This window comes from Panthera onca, chromosome F1 (genome assembly GCF_046562875.1).
Source record: "Panthera onca isolate mPanOnc1 chromosome F1, mPanOnc1 haplotype 2, whole genome shotgun sequence".
Lineage (NCBI taxonomy): Eukaryota > Metazoa > Chordata > Mammalia > Carnivora > Felidae > Panthera > Panthera onca.
This window is the reverse complement of record NC_138355.1, coordinates 71,806,348-71,825,191: the sequence shown is the minus strand read 5'-3', so window position 1 is coordinate 71,825,191 and position 18,844 is coordinate 71,806,348. Positions and strand designations below refer to the sequence as shown.

Below are 18,844 nucleotides of genomic sequence, written 5' to 3'. Positions count from 1 at the left end.
ACGGGTCTCAGGGGAGAATGTGGGGAAGAGTGAGGGGAACGGGGAGCCACTGGCAGAGGAAGGACGCGATCTGATATACATTTGGAAAGAATCGCGCTGGACACCTGGGTGGCTCAGACTTCAGCTCAGGTCAGGATCTCGCATAGGCTCCAGCCCCGCATGGGGCTCTGTGCTGACAGCTCAGAGCCTGGAGCCTGTTTGCATTCTGTGTCTCCCTCTGTCTCCTCTGCCTCTCTCTCTCTCTCTCTCTCTCTCTCTCTCTCTCTCTCTCTCAAAAATAAGCATAAAAAAAGAGGAAAGCATCACTCTGGCTGCTGTATGAGTATATGAGTATGTAAGACAGTCGTCGCCCCCGTCTGTGGGGAGTGTTTCAAGATCCCCGTGGCAAGGCCGGAACCCGAAACTGCTGGTAGCACCAACACTACACGCTGTTTGTTCCTACATGTGCACAACCCGTGATAAAGTCTAAGTCACAGATCAGGTTCGTGAGAGATGAACGGAGTGACCTGAGGAGGTGGATGGCGTGTGGACTCGGGACCCGCCGTGAGGCTGCCCTGACCTCTGACCTCACACCTTCTGAGCACTGGTTGCTGGCAGGTAACTGACAGCGGGGAGAGCAAAGCCACAGAGAAGAAGTGCTGTATTCGTCCCTCTACAGGCGCAGGGGGTGGGGACCCCGGGGGCTCAGTAGGTTAAGTGTCCAACTTTGGCTCAAGTCATGACCTCACAGGTCGCGGGTTCCAGCCCCGCGTGGGGCTCGCTGCTTCAGATCTTCTGCCTCTCTCTCTGCACCTCCCCCGCTCGTGCGCGCTCATTCTCTCTCTCTCTGTCTCTCTCTCTGAAAAATAAATAAATAAATAAACAAACATTTTTTTGAAAAATGAAATAAAGGGACAGGGGAGAGGCTGGGAAATAATTAGAAAACTATTTCAAAAATCCGAGTGAGGGGCGGAGGATCTAGGACGGATGTGGCTGCAGTGGAGGGGGAGAGACGTGAATGGTGCTGGATGCATTTTTGAAGGTAGAACTAGCAGGATACCAAGACGGACTAGATGCGGGATGTGACGTGTAGAAGAGAACCCAGGACACTCCGCACTTCTGTCCCGAGAAGTGGGAGGGGCAGGGCAGGGCGCAGGGAGGCCCGCAGGCGTGCGCGCTCGGACATCTGAAGCTTGAGCTGCCCTCCAGACAGGACCCGTTCTCTTCTCGCTCCGGCTCTAACCCTTGACAAGCTCATGGGCACCCAGCACCTTACAGGACTCACTAGCCCTCTGTGTTTAGGCTTCTTTATACACCGGATGGCTTCCTGCTTGCTTGCTGGTGCTGTCTCTCCAGGGAGACTACAGGCTCCACCTGGGCAGAGACAGAGGAGTGCCTGGCGTGCAGGGAGCACCCAGTAAGTCCGCGTTGACCTCGCGAATGAGTCTCCACTGTCACCACCCTCGTCCCGGGGACAAGTGTAGTTGGGAGCAACAGCGTGGAATCAGAATGCCTGGGTGCCACCACTTACTGCTCTAGGGTCTCTGGCAAGCCGTGCAGTTCCTCTGAGCCTCGGTTTCCTCATCTACAAAATAGAGAAAGCAGAAGCACTCGCTGCACTGGGGTGTGGGATTAGGGAGTTGATACGTGCAAAATACTCGGAGAGCACCTGGTATAGAATAAGTAGTTGGTAAAAATTAGCTATCATTTGTCAAAAATTACCGCCTCACTGGTGTCCCTGCATCCACCCTGCCCTTCTCTCTTAATCTCTTCCATATTGCAGACTGAGATTATTGAAAATGCAGCTCTGATCACATCACATGCTCAAGTGCACAGACACGCATACTCACATCACTGAAAAAACCATTCGGTGGCTACCGATCGTTAACATGCTCCCTAAGTCCTGTGCACATCTCCAGCCTCGCCTTGCATCTCTGTCCATTTTGCACGCTTTCCCTCAGAAACTCAGGCTCATCACGCTCCTTCCTGCCACAGGGCCTTTGCATGTGACAGTCCCTCTGGGAAGCCCGTCTCCCCTCAGTTCTGCCCTCTGTCTGTCCTGCTCATCTGGCACATCTCAGCTCAAGCATGGCTTCCACAGGGTGCTCCCCACTCCCAGGCTGTCATGTTTCTTTGTTAAAAATTACCACAAGTGTGACCCTCCCGAAGTTACCCACACTTGTAATTATCCATTTGTTTTGTGTGATCATGTGGTTATTTGCTGTCCTCCCCTCTGAACTGAAAGCCTGTAAAATCAGGAAACACCTCTGTTCCTACCGTCTCTGTTGCATGTCTACAATGTCCGCCTCATACAAGATACTGTATTCTGAATGAATGAATGAATGAATGAATGAATGAATGGGTCTGCAGCAGAAGCGACCACAGCCAACATACAGGGGCACTCTTGGCCCTTCATAATTACTGGGGTCAAGACGCCGACAAGAGTGTCTGCCCTTTGGGTGGTCCCCACAGAAGTTAGTAAAAGATGGGGTCTCTGGTGACCAGCGGTGTGAGTATGCGTGTGTGTGCACCTGTGCACGCGATCAGAGCTGCATTTTGGACAATCTCAGTCTGCAGTACGGAAGAGGTTAAGAGAGAAGGGCAGGGTGGATGCAGTCACAAGTCTGCCAGTAACCAGAAGCGTGTCCTGCCTAAGTCGTGTCCCTTAGTTGAGCCTTCATGTCTTCACCTGTAAAACGTGGATCCAGACTCCCATATCACAGGGTTGTCAGGAGGACCCAATGAGCCTCGGATAAGAAAGTGTTTTTTAAAACTCTTAACATTGGGGCGCCTGGGTGCCTCAGGCGGTTAAACATCTGACCCTTGATTTCAGCTCAGGTCACCATCTCATGGTTTGTGGGATTGAGCCCTGATTCTTCCTGTCTCTCTGCCCCCCCCCCAACTCTCAAAATAAGTAAAATTAAAAAAATAAAATAAAATAAAACTTTTAACATTAAACAAGATGAAAAATTGTTTCATTTTTCAAAGGAACTTTACCAGGAATATGAATGAAAAGAAAAACCAAATGCACAAGGAGGTACAAAAGTTGACATCGGTCAGCTCCTCGCCCTAATGTGACAAGATAATCCAGGATCTCACCTACAGGTGGATTTGAGGGGCACAATTTATTGGGCACCCACCACCTCAGTGTCAAGTGGTTTAGACGCAAGACCCGGCCACTGGGAGACCCCCAACAGAGGGACCCATCTCAGCCCAACTCTGGGACTCCCAAAGAAACCTGCTTCTGTCCCCACACTCCCTGGGGCTGAGGGGGCCTCCAGCTGGGCTGTCTGGCCCTGCAGAGGCTGCTCCTGCCCTCTGGGGCCTCTCTGGCCCCCACCGAACCTCAGCACCCACCGCAGAGTCAGGACTCGGGCTCAGACCCCTAGACCTGGGGTCACACACGTGGTGCTTGTTTTCCACCATGTGTCCTAAAGTCTCAGGGAGTGGTCTCCAGAAACTGGTCAGGGGCAGTGAAGGGAGCATAGCCCCTTCTCTCAAAGAAGCGAGAGTGGGTCCTGAGGAACAGGGCTGGGATTGGCCCCCAGCCCCCAGCTCTCTCTGGCGTCTGACCTGGAGGTGACACTTGCATTCCTCCCTCTGGAAGGAAGGATGGAAATGTCGAGTGGGTGGGAGGGGATGGGCACAGGTAGAAAGCGAGGCAGGAAGGGCCATTGTATTCTAAGCTGCCTTGGGACTTTCATGACACCCCACACCTGGGACTTCCACCAACCTCATTCCTGCTCTACCCAGAGTCTCTTTGCCCCCTTTCCCCCCACAGGGTCTGCCCCTCTCTTGCCTCCATCCCAGCTCGCTCGGGTCTCCTCCCGAGCACCCCACACCCGACCTTAAGTGCCGTGGCTGCTCCCTGAAGCAGCGGTCTGTGGTCACAGGCTTCTTTTCTGTGCTCCCTGAGGGAACTTGGAAAACAGCTGTGTGCTGTCTTGTGTGTATTTTAGGCGGACAGCTGAGATGTTTTGTCATCAGTTTCAATCATTACAGAGGGTATATTTTCTGAAAAGTTTTAGATGTTGTGACATTTTATTTTTTTTTTTTTAATTTTTTTTTCAACGTTTTTTTTTATTTATTTTTGGGACAGAGAGAGACAGAGCATGAACGGGGGAGGGGCAGAGAGAGAGGGAGACACAGAATCGGAAACAGGCTCCAGGCTCCGAGCCATCAGCCCAGAGCCCGACGCGGGGCTCGAACTCACGGACCGCGAGATCGTGACCTGGCTGAAGTCGGACGCTTAACCGACTGCGCCACCCAGGCGCCCCATAGATGTTGTGACATTTTAAAATAAAACCGCTAAGACTGTTAAATGTGTGTTCAATGAAATCTAAACAGCATACTGGTTCGATACCCTCCATTGGCTCTCTATACACACATAGTAGAACTAGACAGAAGATCGGTAAGGAGACACACACACTTGGACAGCGCCATCTACCACTGGGCCCACCAGACTCACACAGAACACCCCACACACAGCAGCAGGACAAACATTGTTCTCAAGCACACATAGAACGTTCTTCAGGGCAGATCACACATGTCAGGCCACAAAACAATTAAGGAGATCGGAATCATACCAAATGTCTTTTCTAATGACAAAGGAGTAAAACGAGAAATCAATAGCAGTAGGAAAACCAGACAATTCACAAATGTATAGAAATTGAATGACCAATGATCCAAAGAAGAAATCACAAAGGGACTTAGAAAATACCTCAAGACGAATAAAAATGAAAACACAGAGAGGGGCGCCTGGGTGGCTCAGTCAGTTGAGAGTCCAACTTTGGCTCAGGTCATGGTCTCACAGTTTGTGAGTTCAAGCCCCGCGTCGGGCTCCGTGCTGACAGCTCAGAGCCTGGAGCCTGTTTCAGATTCTGTGTCTCCCTCTCTCTCTGCCCCTCCCCCGCTCACGCTCTGTCTCTCTCTGTCTCTCAAAAATAAATAAATGTAAAAAAAGAAATTTTTTTTAAAGATCAACAAAATTGGCAAATCCTTATCTATATTAACTAAGAGAAAAAAGAAGGCTCAAATTGCTAAAATCAGAAATGAGACAGGAGACATGACAACTAATGCCAAACAGAACATAAGGGATCGTAAGATACTACCATGAACAGTTACACACCAACGAATTGGACAACCCAGAAGAAATGGATAAATTCCTAGAAACACCTACCTAGAAACCTACCAAGACTGAATCATGAAGAAATAGAAAATCTAAACAGACCTATAACTTGTAAGGAATTGGTAATCAAAAACCTCCCAACGAAGAAAGACCCGGGACCAGATAGCTTCACTGGAGAATTCTACCAAACATTTATTTTTATTTTTTTTATTTATTTTTTAACGTTTACTCATTTTTGAGCGACATAGAAAGACAGAGCATGAGCATGGAAGGACCAGAGAGAGGGAGACACAGAATCTGAAACAAGCTCCAGGCTCTGAGCTGTCAGCACAGAGCCCGACACGGGGCTCGAACTCACGGACCGTGAGATCATGACCTGAGCCGAAGTTGGACGCTTAACCAAGTGAGACAACCAGGTGCCCCTCTACCAAACATTTAAAGAAAATTAATGCCGGGACGCCTGGGTGGCTCAGTCGGTTAAGCGGCCAACTTCGGCTCAGGTCATGATCTCTCGGCCCGTGAGTTCAAGCCCCACGTCGGGCTCTGTGCTGACAGCTCAGAGCCTGGAGCTTGTTTCAGATTCTGTGTCTCCCTCTCCCTGACCCTCCCCTGTTCACGCTCTGTCTCTCATTGTCTCAAAAATAAATAAAACATTAAAAAAAATAAATAAAGAAAATTAATGCCAATCCTTTCCAAACTCCTCCAAAAAATTGAAGAGGAAAAAACACTTCCAAACTCATTTTATAAGGCTAGAATTACCCTGATACCAAACTAAGACAAAGACACTACAAGAAAAGTACATATCGATATCCCTGATGAATATTAACACAAAAATCCTCAACAAAATACTAGCAAGTTAAATTCAACAGCACATTAAAAGACTCGTACACCATGACCAATTGGGATTTATCCCTGGGACTCAAGGATAGTTCAACATACAAAAATCAATGAATATAATACACCACATTAACAGAATGAAAGAAACACGTGATCATCACAATCACAGAAAAAAAAATTGGACAAAATTCAACACTTTTTCATGATAAATACCCAATAAACTAGGAAAAGAAGGAACGTACCTCAACATAGTAAAGGCCATACATGAAAACACACAGCTAACATCACACTCAACAGTGAAAAAACTGAGAGCTTTTCCTCTAAGATCAGGAACAGTTCAAGGACACATCCCTCACCACTTTGTTTCAACAAAGCACCGGAAGTCCTGGCTACAGCAATGAGGCAATGAAAGGAAATAAAAGACATCCAAATGGGAAAGGAAGAAGTAGAGTTACCTCTGTTTCCAGACATGATCTTATATGTGCAAAACCCTAAAGACACTGTTAGAACTAACACATTCAACAAAGTTGCAGGGACAGAATCAACACTCAAAAATCAGTTGTGTTTCTATACACCAGCAGTGAAAAGTCCAGAAAAGGAAATTAAGAAAATAATCTCATTTACAGCATCATCAAAAAGAATAATAAACTTGGAAATTAACCAAGCAGGCAAAAGACTTGTACACTGAAAACTACAAAACAGTACTGAAACACAGAAGAGACAAATAAGTGAAAAGAAGCCCTGTGCTCATGGATTGGAAGACTTAATGTCATTAAAATATCTACCTCACCCAAAGTGATCTACAGATTCAATACAATCCCTATCGAAATCCTAAAGGTGTGGGGTTTTTTGCACAAATAGAAAAAAACTATCCTAAAATTTATATGGAATCTCAAAGGACCCAGGTAGCATAAAAAATCTTGAGAAAGAAGAACAAGGCTGGAGGCCTCACACACCCTGATTTCAAAATACGTTACAAAGCTACAGTAATCAAAATAATGTGGAACTGGCATAAAGACAGACATACAGACCAATGGAGCAGAATGAAGAGCCCAGAAATAAAGCCTCGCTTATTTGGTTGAATGATTTTCAACAAGGGCGCCAAGAGCACACAAGAGGGAAGGGCAGTGTCTTTATCAAACGGTGCTGGGAAAACTGGACACCCACACACAAAAAGAATGAAGTGGGACCCAGACCTCACACCACGCACAAAAATTAATTCAAAATGGATTCAAAACCTAAACATAAGACCTGAAACCATAAAACTCCTAGAAGAGAACACAAGGGGAAATTCTCATGATATTGTAAGGGGCAATGACTTCTTGGATATGACACCAAAAGCAGGTAACAAAAGCAAAAATAGACAAATGGGATTGCATCAAACGTTAAAACTCCTGCAGGGCAGAGGAAACCACAGGGTGAAAAGGTAGCCTACGAGAGGTGAGAAATATTTGTAAACCATACATTGGACAAGGGTTAGTAGCAAGAATACACAAGGGGGCGCCCGGCTGGCTCAGTCGGTAGAGTGTGCCATGACACTTGATCTTGGGGTTGTGAGTTCAAGCCCCACGCTGGGTGCAGAAATTACTTAATTTTTTTTTTTTTATTTAGACAATAAAATAAGAAAATAAAATATTTTTTAAAAAGAATGCACAGGGGCGCCTGGGTGGCTCAGTCGGTTAAGCGTCCGACTTCAGCTCAGGTCACGATCTCACGGTCCGTGAGTTCGAGCCCCGCGTCGGGCTCTGGGCTGACGGCTCGGAGCCTGGAGCCTGCTTCTGATTCTGTGTCTCCCTCTCTCTCTGCCCCTCCCCTGTTCATGCTCTGTCTCTCTCTGTCTCAAAAATAAATAAACGTTAAGAAAAATTAAAAAAAAAAAAAAAAGAACTGCTACAGCTCAATATTAACAACAACAAAACACAAATGACCCAGTTTAAAATCAAAACCCTTAGGCACTGTTTATGGGAATGTAAAATGATGCAGCCACTACAGAAAACAGGCTCCTCAAAAATGTAAAAATGGAGCTACCTGCAGTCCACTTCTAGGTACACACCCAAAAGAATCGGAAATAGAATCTTGAAGAGCTGTTAGTGCTCCCAAGATGTAGAAGCAAACCAAATGTCCATCACCAGAGGAATGATGAAGAAAATGTGGCAGATTAGAACAGAACATCGTCCAGCCGTTAAAAAGGAGATGCTGTCTTGCGCAACGACAGAGATAAACCATGAGGACATTACAATAAGTGACACAAGCTGATCATACAAGGGCAAATATGGCACGATTCCACGTAGCCGAGGCACCTGAAGTACCCAAACGCAGAGAAACAGAAAGCGGAAGGGTGGTTGCCAGGGGCTGAGGGGTTTGTTGTTGGGGGGGTAGCGAGTTCCAGTCCTGCGAGATGAACGAGGTCTCGAGACACGCCGTGCAACAACGTGCAGGTGGCAACACCGTGAGGTACACCCGGTTGTTGAGGGTAAAATTACACCACGTGATTTCACCACAATAAAGTGTGTATTAAAAGGCACCCCAAAGAAGTGTGAGCAAGTTGTCCCCTGTTTAGTCTGGGCGGCACAGCGACCCTCAGGAGGGGACTCTGGGCGGCACAGCGACCCTCAGGACAGGGGACGCCTTCCGCTTTTAACTGGGGGGGGGGGGGTCACTGCGAAGGGAGGTGAGGACACAGACTGCTCACCACCTTGACCACAGGCCTGTCCTGAAGCGGATTACCTTACAAACCTGAGGATCTATAAATGCAGTTCAATGAAACTGCCTGTGCCTCTTTTGAAAACAAATCTGAAACTGTGGAGTGCCCCGTCCGAGGCTGGAATGGAGCCCACAGACGGGGCTCCTGCTTGCCTCCGGCCTTCCCAGGGGACAGCTGCTGTGTCTCCACAGCAGGGGCTCCCTCAGGGCAAGAACAGGGAGAAGCCAGCACTGTCCCCTCCAGCAGCAACAGGCCGCCGCTTCCCTTCGCCCTCGCAGTCCAGCTCGGGCCTCACCCAGCCCTCTTTCCTCCACGCCTGCTTCCCCATCCCGCAGACTTCGGGTGTTAGGCAACCTGCTGACGGCGGCTCAGGACCCCGGCACTGCTCACGACGCCAGGCCCAGGCCGAAGGCTCACGGCCTCTCTCTCGTGGAAATGCAAAGAGGCCTAACGGGACCCACTGTGTGCCTGGGAGTGGAGTCTGAGTCTGGGTCGTGGGGGTGAGGGCCCAGAGACGGTGACGCATGCATGGCCTCTGGCCCCTCACGGAGGGAGAGGGAGGCTGCTGCTGGCCCAGGGCTGCCGGCCGCGGCTGGGGGGGGGGGGGGGGGGGGTGCGGAAATCCAGGCACTGGGGTTTCTTTCTTTCTCTCTGCCCTTGGGGTCTCTTGAGGTGAGATTCCCCCTTACCTCAGGGTCCCAGGGCAAAGACCACCAAGGAATGAGGAGGTTCCACGGAATGGAAAGGTTTCAATGAGTGTCACAAAGAGACTGGGTGAGGGGGTACAAACTCCAAATCCAGCCTTTATTGCCACCGCATCAGTGGTGAGCAGGAGCGGGGGTGGGGGCAGCCCTGCTCGACTGTTCCCTGACCCACAGTCCCTGGAAATCTTCTGTCCCCAGCACACAGGCTGAGAGAAAGAGGAGAGGCCTCTGCTCCTGCTTCCGGGGGGCAGGGAGACCCCAAGCAGAGGTCAGGAGACACCCAGCATCAGGCAGAGCATCAGACGCTGGAGGGGTTGGTGGACTGAGCAGGAAACTCGCGGGGACCCCAAGCAGCCCTGAAGCCTCACAGAGGGGCCCCCGGGGCCTGCTGGCTCCAGGGACTAAGACCCTTTGGGAGGCACCCCCAGACCACGACACTCTGGAGGGGCCCATTCCCCTGTTCAGTAGGAGGCGCGCAGGGAGGAGAGAGGACGGGGGCCTGGGTGGGTGGAGGAGGCTGCGGGGAGCCCGGGAAGAGCACCAGGGGCTGGGCGTGGAGGGGCGGTGGGAGGGGTCCTCTAGCTGCCGCTCTGCTGCTCCTGCTGGCGGATAAGGTTGGCGATGGGGCCCGTGATGCCGCCTATCAAGGTCCAGTACTCGTCAAAGCTGATGCGCCCATCGTGGTTGGCGTCCAGGTTCTGGATGAGCTTGTCAGCAGCCTTCCGGTTACCTGTATCCTGGAGAGGAAGTGGGCGGGGGTCAGAGGTGCGGAGGGCGGCAGCCACACACAGTCCCAGGACCTCCCTGGTCAGGCCTGGGCACCCCAAGAGGACCGGGGCCTGGGCGGTGGTGAGACGCTGGTTCAGGGGGTCACTCTGAAAAGACAGAGGCCGCAGTGGGGAAGGACACCACACGAGGATCGAGACTGGGGGGCTGGTGGGTAGGCAGGGCCCTTAGGCGAGGGGACCTCACCGTCAGCATATGGTTAAGCTCTTTCTGAAGCATCTTCCGGAAGCTGCTTTTGCTGATCTTGTTCTTGACCAGACTGTGTTTAGACACGTATTTGTAGAAGTTTTCCACCAGGACCACGACGGCCTTCTCCAGCTCTGTGTAGCAGTCTGCCATTTCACTGCCTCACTCCTCGCGGGGCCTGGGCGACGAGAAGAGGGCGGGTGAGGAGACCCCACAGGCCAAATTCGGGGCCCCCTGCCCTCCTCCTCCTCCTGGGCCCCTGGGCTGGAGGGTCCTCAGGGAAAAGGCGGCACCGGGGTAAGCCTGGAGTCAGAACGGTGTGGCTGCTCTGATACAGGTGCTCACCAGCCCAACCGCCCAGGCAGGTTCTCCAGGCCCTGCCCCAGCCCCAGGCACTGGGCCTGTCAGAGCCCCAGTGAGAGCAGGAGGCTCCCATGGGAAGGGGGCAGAAGAGGGGCCCACCCCTCTGCTGTCTCCACAGCTGACCCACCCAGGGCCCCTGCCCAGGGAGCGCGCACAGCTAGAAACTGCTCGGGTGAGCCAAAGGGGCCGGGAGGCCGACAGCTATATCCCCCAGCCCCAGCATTGCCTGAGACCCCCGCCCCAGGCCACAAAGCAGGAACCTAGGCCGTCCCGTCCCGAGTCCCTCCGGCCAGGCACCAGGGCAGGTTCTGCAGGAGCCCAGGCCATGGTTGTCCCTCTTTGGGAAAGGACAACGCACTCCCCCATGGAGCCAGACTTTCTGCCCCCGCCACACCCTGCTAGCCTGCCCTCCCGCATACCCACCTGGAAACGCACAGCAGGACTCGAGGACCCCCCCACCCCATTACCTAAAGAGGAGCCAAGCCTGCTTTTGCCCCAGCTGGAGACACAGCTGCAGCCAGCCAAAGGCCACACGCGTCACCCCCTCACCCAGGACAAAAGGCACTCACAGTCCAAGCGGATACAGCCTTCTGAATAACAGGATATGAGGGGAGCAGGCGGGTCTATTCTGTCAGTCGCCGCCCATGCCCAGAGCCCCCCCAAGTGAACCCCGGGCAAATGAGCCTCCCCTCCCGCCCCCAAGCCCAGGAATGAGCTACAGCCACCCTGCCCGTCCGGTCCCGGCAAGGGAAGGTGGACACAGCCTACATGCGGGCCTGAACATCCTGTGGCGAAACTCGGAAGACAGGTCGGCTTGGCCGGGCCTTGCCACAGCCCCGGCCCCTGCCCCCAGCACTCTGCTCCCCGGGTCCCACAGATGCCAGCCGACAGAAACAGGGCTCATAACTGCTGTGGGTCTGCTCTCCCCCAACCCTCTCCTTCCTTGAGGCAAGGACAGTGTTTCTTACATGCAACCATTGCGTTTACTGAACCAAAGGGCACGACTCATTGACTTGAGGACCGTTTTTTAAAACCCTAGGTAAACGCAAGCTCCCAGCTTTTAATTTCTGCACCTCCCTCACCTGCACTGTCTGGTCCAACGGCTTCCTTAAGACAGATGTTCTATAACATTCTACCTCCTTCCAGCCCTGCTACCAGGTATCCAGTGACCCTGACCACCCTTCCAAGTTATTTCTTTTACGAGGCTCTTTCTGAAGGAAGGGTGTGACCCGGAGGGACTAGGCCCTAATGTAGGAAGGAAGGAGGATAGAGAGAGAGGAGCAGGCTGGGGCGTCTCCGACGGGAAACCTGCCCTTCCCTCCCTGCCTCACCTGCCTGGCCACTCTGCTCTTCACACAGAAGGATAAAGTATGAACCAGGGCTACAGGAAACCACGTTCTTTCCCCTGTGCTCTTCGTTTATTAAGTGTGTGACTGTGAGGCTCAATGTTCCTGCAAACACCCTAATACTCACAAGTGAGAAGTGAGGAAGGAAAAAAGTTCCAATCCATGAAACTGTTCTCTGCTGCCCTTGACTGGAGAATGCTCCAGACCCAGGGCCAGAACCCTGGATCCCGAAAGCTGCACCCGCTTCAGCAAGGACTCAGCCAAGCCTACTCCCAACCAACTTTGGGAGTGGGAAAAGGGTTCAGAGAACCACCGCCCCCCCCCCCCCAACCCTTAACCATCCCAGACCTGTTCCCTAAGTGAGGAACCCTGCGGGGAAATAGTCCCCGAGAGGAAAGAGAAAGAAATGGGGCTGGGGTGCTGTGCCTCTGCCCCTCCCCCTGGCCCACCCACCCTCCTCACCACGTGTCTTCTTAGAGTCTTGTCTCTCCGACCAGGGGAGCCTCCTCCGGCCCTCCTCGATCCAGGTCCCAGCCCCCACCTGGCCTCTGGCTGCCTGCCTCAACAGCCCAGGTTCTCAGTCCCCAGTAATCCACCCCCCCACCTTCCTGGAGATAACCATCTGGATAAGCGCTTTTCCAAAGCTTTTTCTGAAGGAAGGATGTCAGAGGGGGCCAGTCAGGTGTCATTAGCCTCCTCCTCCCTCCTTCCCCTGGGGGCCAGGAGACAGGCTCTGCCACCACACCCACCCACAGGCACCTGCTCCTCCCTCCAACCAGGCCAACCAGGCACCAGGCCCAACCAGGCAGGAGGGTCAAGCTGTCCCGTGAGCCTCTCCTAGGAAGGGTTGGCAGGAGGTAGGTCCTGGCCTGAGAGCTGGCGGGGTGGACATGTATATTAGAGCCTTCCCCAAAAGTGGGGGTTGGGGGACCACTTGTCCTCCAAAGGGCCCTCCCACCAGGAGCCCCCAGCCCTCCCCTAGTGTTTTCCTGGTCTCTTCCTTGGCTGACTCATCCTGGGGCAACCGAGAGGCCCCGCCCCCATCCCCGCCCACCTCAGCCCAGCTTGCCGACTTCTCCCAAAACCTCCAGGGCCCTGAGCCTTGCCCCTGGATCTTCGCCCCTGCAACCCCACCGCCCCACCCCAAGCCCCTTCAGTCTGGAGCCCTGAACACCCAGCACAGTCCCCCCCAGTCCACCTTCTCTTCCCACCACACTCTCTCCGCTGGAATCCCGAACTGTTTCCAGGTGTTGTGAGACCTCCCTGAACTTCTGTGCCTCCTGGTCACCGTCCTCTCTGGAGTCTGGCCTGCCCCCAAGCCTACATTCGGCCTTCTCTGTGTCCCTTCCATCGACCTCAAACTCGTTCCCCACTCCTCATCATTCATTTCCTGATTCATTCACTAATTCATTCATTCACTGAACTGGTTTTCTTGCTCACCCACTCCCTTGATTCACTCATTGGCCCCAATTGCCTTCAACATGCAGGGAAGGTGGCATCCGAACTGGGCCGGTAACTTGTCACTCTATTTGCAAGGCTGTTTCAAACTGAAGTCTCACCCAAGTGCCCCTGCCTCACAGGACTCACTGCCTGGAATTCACACATCCGCCCACCCGCTCCTGCTGGACAGGACAGGGTGTGCTCCTCTGGAACATTCTCCAGACAAGTGGGGTCGGACTGAGGTGTGGACACTCACACACACTGCGGGTCCTGGCCTCACCGACAGCCACCCCGCTCTTTACCAGCTGCGAGAAAGGCTGAGCCCCACTGGCCTGCGCCTCCGGAGCTCCCTCCCGAAGCACCCCTGCCCTATCGGGCTGGGCACAGGCAAACAGTGCAGGTGGCCCTGCCAGGCAAAGCCAATCAAGCCACAGCCTGCCTGGGTCCTGAAGTGGAAACAAGCCTCCGGCGCCTGCCTCCTCTCACAGGGCCCTTCCCGGTTCCTCCTGGACCCCGTCACCTCCCAAGACACAGATCCCAGAGCCGGCCCGTGAGGCCCGCATCCAGGTCTGACCACCCCCAACCGCCCCCAAACACGCATTTGCCCTTTTTCTGTTAAGGGAGGGTCGGAGCAGCTGCGACAGAGCTCCTGAGCTCTCTGCCCCGTGGCCCAGGCCCTGGAGAAGAGCCCAGTCATCGGCTGGGTTGGGGAAGGGGGGGTTTCGCCCCCCCGTCCACCCCTCTCAAGGCCTCCCCACCTCCCAACCCCACCGAAGTCTCCATTCCCAAACCAGCCTGCGGGAAGGTTAAAAATTAACAGACCCTTCCTGCCCAGTCTCTAGCAGGGCCCCCTCCCCAGGCCCTCCTCACCGCCCCCTTCCCCGGGGCCCCCCACGCCTGCAGGACCTCTCTGGCAGCCCCAGACCTCCCAGGACAGGCCTGGGGTGCTCACCTGCCTCCCAGGACTGCCTCCTCTCCAGCAGGGCTCTGGGGCCTGGACTCAGGCACCGCCAAGCGGCTCCCCACTCAGCCGGCCCAGGACTCCTCCCCGCTTCGCTCCCAGAATCTGTCCCACTCTGGCCGTGCCTGGCGGAGCTGGCTCGGTGGGGAGGTAGTGACTGAACTCCCTCTGACTTGGCCCTGGGGTTGGGCCCTTGTTAAAGGGATACACACCTTTTTTAACACCCCTCCACCCCCACCCCAGAGGGAGTGGTGGAAGCTGGCAACCCCACAACCGCACCCTGCTGGCCCTGCAGGGCCTGAGCAGAACCCAGTCAATGGAGAAAGAAAGGGGTGTCACCTGCCCTGCTCACCTGGGTCACTGAGAGCCCAGTTTCAGGGCCCCCAACAGACGATTTCAGTTAGCATTCCAGGCCACCTGGCTGACCACAGACTCCTCCTTGCTGCTAGGGTTTCAGGAGTAATGCCTGATTTCTGTGGGCCCCAGTCAGAAGGCAGCAGCAAAACCTGGCCCCTGGTCTCCGTCTCCCCGTTCAGACCACCAGGAGCAGACACCCATTCCTAGGACCTGTCATGTGCAGCAGAGGATTCTTCTGCACCCTTCCAGCCCTTCCCCGGTACACCCAAGGAAACTGGCTAGTCAACATGTGGAGGCGGCAGCTGAAAGTGGAGGGGACCCACCCGTCCACTCCGACAAGGGAGACTCCAGCTCGGGGCACTCACTCTGTGTCAAGTTCTCTGCTAAGTACTTCACGTGATGTGTCCATTATCCTCCTAACAAATCTGATTTATTTCAGAGATATTAATACCCCATTTGACAGATGAGCAAACTGATACTCTGAGAGCATGCCCAACACTCCAGAGATGGTGAGTGGCAGGGCTGGCTTCAAACCCAGGCGGGTCAGCCTGTTTCTCAGCCCCACGTTTCCCTTGCTGCCGGTCGCCCAGGGAACACCTGGGGTCATAACTGTCTGAGGTCTTAACTGTCTCCCCAGGTGAGCACACATACCCTCTCTTCCTGGCAGAGGACCGGCGCCTTGGCAAAGAAGAGCCTGTCCTTCAGAGAGGACCAGCTCTCCAAGCTCTGGGGCCTGGTACCCATCCTCGACCCAAATCCATTCACTTCTGCCACATGCCCTGTGCCACCAAGGGCTCTGCCACTCACCCAACCACCCTTGCCCGTGGACTGAGGTAGGGCAGGCATCCAGTCAAGACAGCATCTTTCACTTTTTCCGTTTTTTTTATTAATCACATGTTACAAAACAACCATCATTCTTTAAATGCCCAAGCACCCAGCTGGTCCTCTCCCAAAATCACCCCCTCCTCAGCCTCCCCTCTCCAGCCTGCTCTCTCTCTTCCCCTGCCCTAGCCCAGGGACAGAGTGCTGGAAAGAGGCTGGGGCAGAGCTGGAAGAAGGAAGGTGTAGCACTGGACAGAAGTTATCATTTGGGTTGGGGAAGACATAAGGAAGGCTAGGTTCTCAGAGACTCTTTTTAGTACCAAATATCCGGCCCCATTCCCCGCCCTCTTCTTCAAATCATATCCAGTAGCCCAGTTCCTCTTTGACCTTCCCCGCAACCAAATTACTTGGCCCTTAGCCCATCCTTATCCCTCCAGCATCTCGCCACATCCATCCCTGGGCCCAACCCATCCCGAGCCTCCCTCTGGTGGGGACTCATGGAGTTCCATGGAGCTCCCAAGGATGAAGTACACAGAGACCCCTGGGAAGGCTCACTAAGGACTTGAACCTTGCAGAGGCGAGGCAGGTGCAGACTGGGGAATAGTGTGGTGGTGGTGGTGGTGGTGGAGAGGCGTTTCTAGGCCCACGGTCTCTAAGGTCCCCTTTCCCCAACATCCCCCCCGAGAATTCCAGAAGAAGGTTTTCAACTCCCCCGGACAGGGCTCTCCAGCTTCACGCTCCTGGCTGCTTCTCCAATCAGCTCCCAGAAACTCCCAAACTCCAGTTTGGAGTCGTTACAGCTGCCCAAGTTGGCGATTTTCTCTTCGAGGCCGCAATTGCTCTGAGGGGAGGGAAGACACCACAGCTCAGGGAGGCAGCACCCTTTGATCCTCCTGCCGCACCCCTGCCCAGGGGCAGGAGGCGGGCCCTGTGCCTACCTGGCACTGGCAGTTGGGAAGGGCTGGGGTTGCTAGTGCCAGGGGCCGTGTGGGTGGGGCCTTGGAGACCCAGAGGGGAAGTCAGGGCGCTGCCTGGGGCCGGGCCGCTCCCTCAGCTCCCTCAGTACCGGCATGAGGTGGGGCAGCTGCTGGCTGACCAGGTCCCGTAGCTCGGCGGGGGTCAGCGTCTCCTTGCCACCCTCCACAGAGTACTGGTGGAAGTTCTTGATGAGGGTCTCAATGGCCCTCTCCACGTCACTGAATTCCTGGGCATCCTGAGGGCAGGGGACATCACCCATGTCAGGGAGGCTCCGTCCACCCTAGGACACCCTACTGCCCCAAGGCTCTCAAGGCCAACAGGGCAGAAGAAAGCTGGGAGGCACAGAGGCTCCCACCCACTCCAGACCCCGGCATCCAACCCCCTTCCCCCCACTGGCCCCTGCCCTGCCTGAGCCACAAGTTGGGCAAGGCTTCCTCCCCGTCACCCCCTAGCCCCCACCCAGGGCAGGTCCCAGCATGCGGCAGACTCTCTCTTCCCAGGAGGGTTCCTTGTGTATCACCCCTGTGGGTACGAGAGAAGAGTCTGGGTCTCCCGAGCAAGGTCTAGAGTGCGGGGCAAGGACAAGGCGAGGGGACACAGACCCTCAGGGTCGGGGAGTGGAGCATGGGAACAGAAAGTCCAGGCACGAATGGGCCCACCTCAGCATTGGCTGACCGACACTGCCCCATGGTGACCGGTGTGCTCGTCCCGGTGAGAGCGCTGTTGTCCCACAGCAGGCCTCAGAGGAGCCGCTGGCTCATGATCTGCCTGGAAGGAGGAAGACTGAGGGCAGGGGATGGCTCAGCATATCTTTCTCAACTGTCCCCTCTGGCTGTACCCTCAATATTCTGTTCCTTGCTCAGGGGGTCGGAGCCAACTCCACACAAGGCCTGGTTCCTGTGAAGGATCCAGGAGCTGAGATCACAGCCCCCAGACCCCCCTATTCAGAGGGAATCCCTTGGGCCTCACCTTAGATCAATCTTCCCAGTTCTTCCCACCATTCTCCTCTGCTACACACACACATACACACACACACACACACACACACATCATCATCATCATCATCATCATCATCATTGTCCAGGACCTGGCCCCCTGCCCTTCTCCTGGCAGGCCAGGGTAGAATAGGCTACTTGTGTCCTCTGGACAGGGGCAGCCCTTTGGGTGAAAAGGCCTATGTCTCCTTACCTGCTGGCAGCTGCTGGGACCGGACACTAGGAGTCAGCTCACCTGAGCTCAGCTCTTATACTTGGGGGCAGGGAGGGAAGGCAGAGGGCTGGGCCTCATCCCTAAGCCACCCCTGCTATTGCAGCAGCCTGGGCTGTGAGCCAGCCCTGTCGGCCCCACCCCCCATTGGCCAGAGCCCCGAGAGCCTGCCCACTCTGCCATTGGAGGGAACCCTTGAAGGCTGGGGCTGCGTGGCCTCTGGCCCCAGACCAGCAAGCAGAGCCAAGGCAAGAGAAAGGGAAGGGGAAGTTGGGGAAGGCAGAAGGGGGCCTTGGCAAGACTGTGGGGTCGAGCCTGGGAAGAAAGGCCTAGAGGAATTGCAGGGCAGGGAAGTGGAGGGACTTTGAGTCAACATCAGGAAAGAAGGAAAAGCAGAGACTGATCAAGGCAGGGCTTGTGGTCCGGAGACATGTGAGTTGAGAGAGGTCCCCAGAGACCTCTCTGTCCTTTGATGTCTCTCTCTCTCTCTCTCTCTCTCACACACACACACACACACACACACACACACTCACTCACTCACATTCCTCCCACCAGGGCCAATTTGGGCAGTGACACCAAGTCTGCAGTCCCCATGGCCAACGGGTGAGGAAGGAGCCAGAGAAGGGCAGCCTGGCAGAGGGGCCACACTGAGTGTTGTCCTGGCCCCCTTGGGGCCCCCCTCAGCCAGCAGGCACAGCATGTGTGAGCCAGCATGTGTGAGGCCCAGGTGAATGACCTGGCTGTTGACGACCTCTCCAAACTGGTTGGGCTGCCTACTCCTCCCTCCCCCAGAACCCCATGCCTTCCTGAACCCAACTCCCCCAATCCAGTGCGGGGGATGACATCCCAGGAAGCCTCGGCACACCCCAAGGGACCTCCTCACCTGACGGGGAGATGACGGGGAGAGGGAAGGGAGAGCAGCAGCAGGGGAGTTAGTGTGGGCCGAGGCAAGGATGAGGCGGGACCCAGAGCTGAAGTGTGTCTCCCAGTGCCCCTCCCTGGGTCTCCTCCTAGGCCTCCCCTGTACTTCTGGCCTCAGTCGAGTGC

General features: G+C 54.6%; 2 protein-coding genes across 6 annotated transcripts; both read right to left on the bottom strand.

The window, feature by feature from the left end:
* Positions 1-9,423: 9,423 nt before the first annotated feature.
* On the bottom strand, positions 9,424-14,540 carry S100A16 (S100 calcium binding protein A16). Of its 3 annotated transcripts, none has more exons than XM_060644876.3 (3): positions 14,426-14,540; positions 10,325-10,502; positions 9,424-10,089 (listed from the first exon to the last, which is right to left on the bottom strand). In XM_060644876.3, exons 2-3 carry the CDS (start codon positions 10,475-10,477, stop codon positions 9,931-9,933), a joined length of 312 nt encoding a protein of 103 aa, XP_060500859.1. In that variant the 5' UTR covers positions 10,478-10,502; positions 14,426-14,540; the 3' UTR covers positions 9,424-9,930. The 3 variants fall into 3 exon arrangements, with proteins under 3 accessions (XP_060500859.1, XP_060500861.1, XP_060500860.1); XM_060644878.2 differs by lacking the exon at positions 14,426-14,540 and adding an exon at positions 11,155-11,269; XM_060644877.3 differs by lacking the exon at positions 14,426-14,540 and adding an exon at positions 11,111-11,241.
* Positions 14,541-15,661: 1,121 nt separating this feature from the next.
* Positions 15,662-17,896, bottom strand: S100A14 (S100 calcium binding protein A14). Of its 3 annotated transcripts, none has more exons than XM_060644873.2 (4): positions 17,780-17,896; positions 17,251-17,374; positions 16,680-16,826; positions 15,662-16,454 (listed from the first exon to the last, which is right to left on the bottom strand). In XM_060644873.2, exons 2-4 carry the CDS (start codon positions 17,278-17,280, stop codon positions 16,317-16,319), a joined length of 315 nt encoding a protein of 104 aa, XP_060500856.1. In that variant the 5' UTR covers positions 17,281-17,374; positions 17,780-17,896; the 3' UTR covers positions 15,662-16,316. The 3 variants fall into 3 exon arrangements, with proteins under 3 accessions (XP_060500856.1, XP_060500855.1, XP_060500854.1); XM_060644872.2 differs by having other exon boundaries at positions 17,251-17,359; positions 17,780-17,886; XM_060644871.3 differs by lacking the exon at positions 17,780-17,896 and having other exon boundaries at positions 17,251-17,745.
* Positions 17,897-18,844: the final 948 nt, after the last annotated feature.

What these genes read in the sequence shown, in the direction of transcription:
- S100A14 (XM_060644873.2), bottom strand. Translation starts at nt 17,280, where the DNA reads ATGGGGCAGTGTCGGTCAGCCAATGCTGAG. An exon ending in GTCGGTCAGCCAATGCTGAG is followed by an intron (nt 16,827 to 17,250) that starts GTGGGCCCATTC and finishes CCCTGCCCTCAG; the next exon opens with GATGCCCAGGAATTCAGTGA. An exon ending in AGCTGCCCCACCTCATGCCG is followed by an intron (nt 16,455 to 16,679) that starts GTACTGAGGGAG and finishes CCCTCCCCTCAG; the next exon opens with AGCAATTGCGGCCTCGAAGA.
- S100A16 (XM_060644876.3), bottom strand. Translation starts at nt 10,477, where the DNA reads ATGGCAGACTGCTACACAGAGCTGGAGAAGGCCGTCGTGGTCCTGGTG. An exon ending in AGCTTAACCATATGCTGACG is followed by an intron (nt 10,090 to 10,324) that starts GTGAGGTCCCCT and finishes CTTCCTCTCCAG; the next exon opens with GATACAGGTAACCGGAAGGC.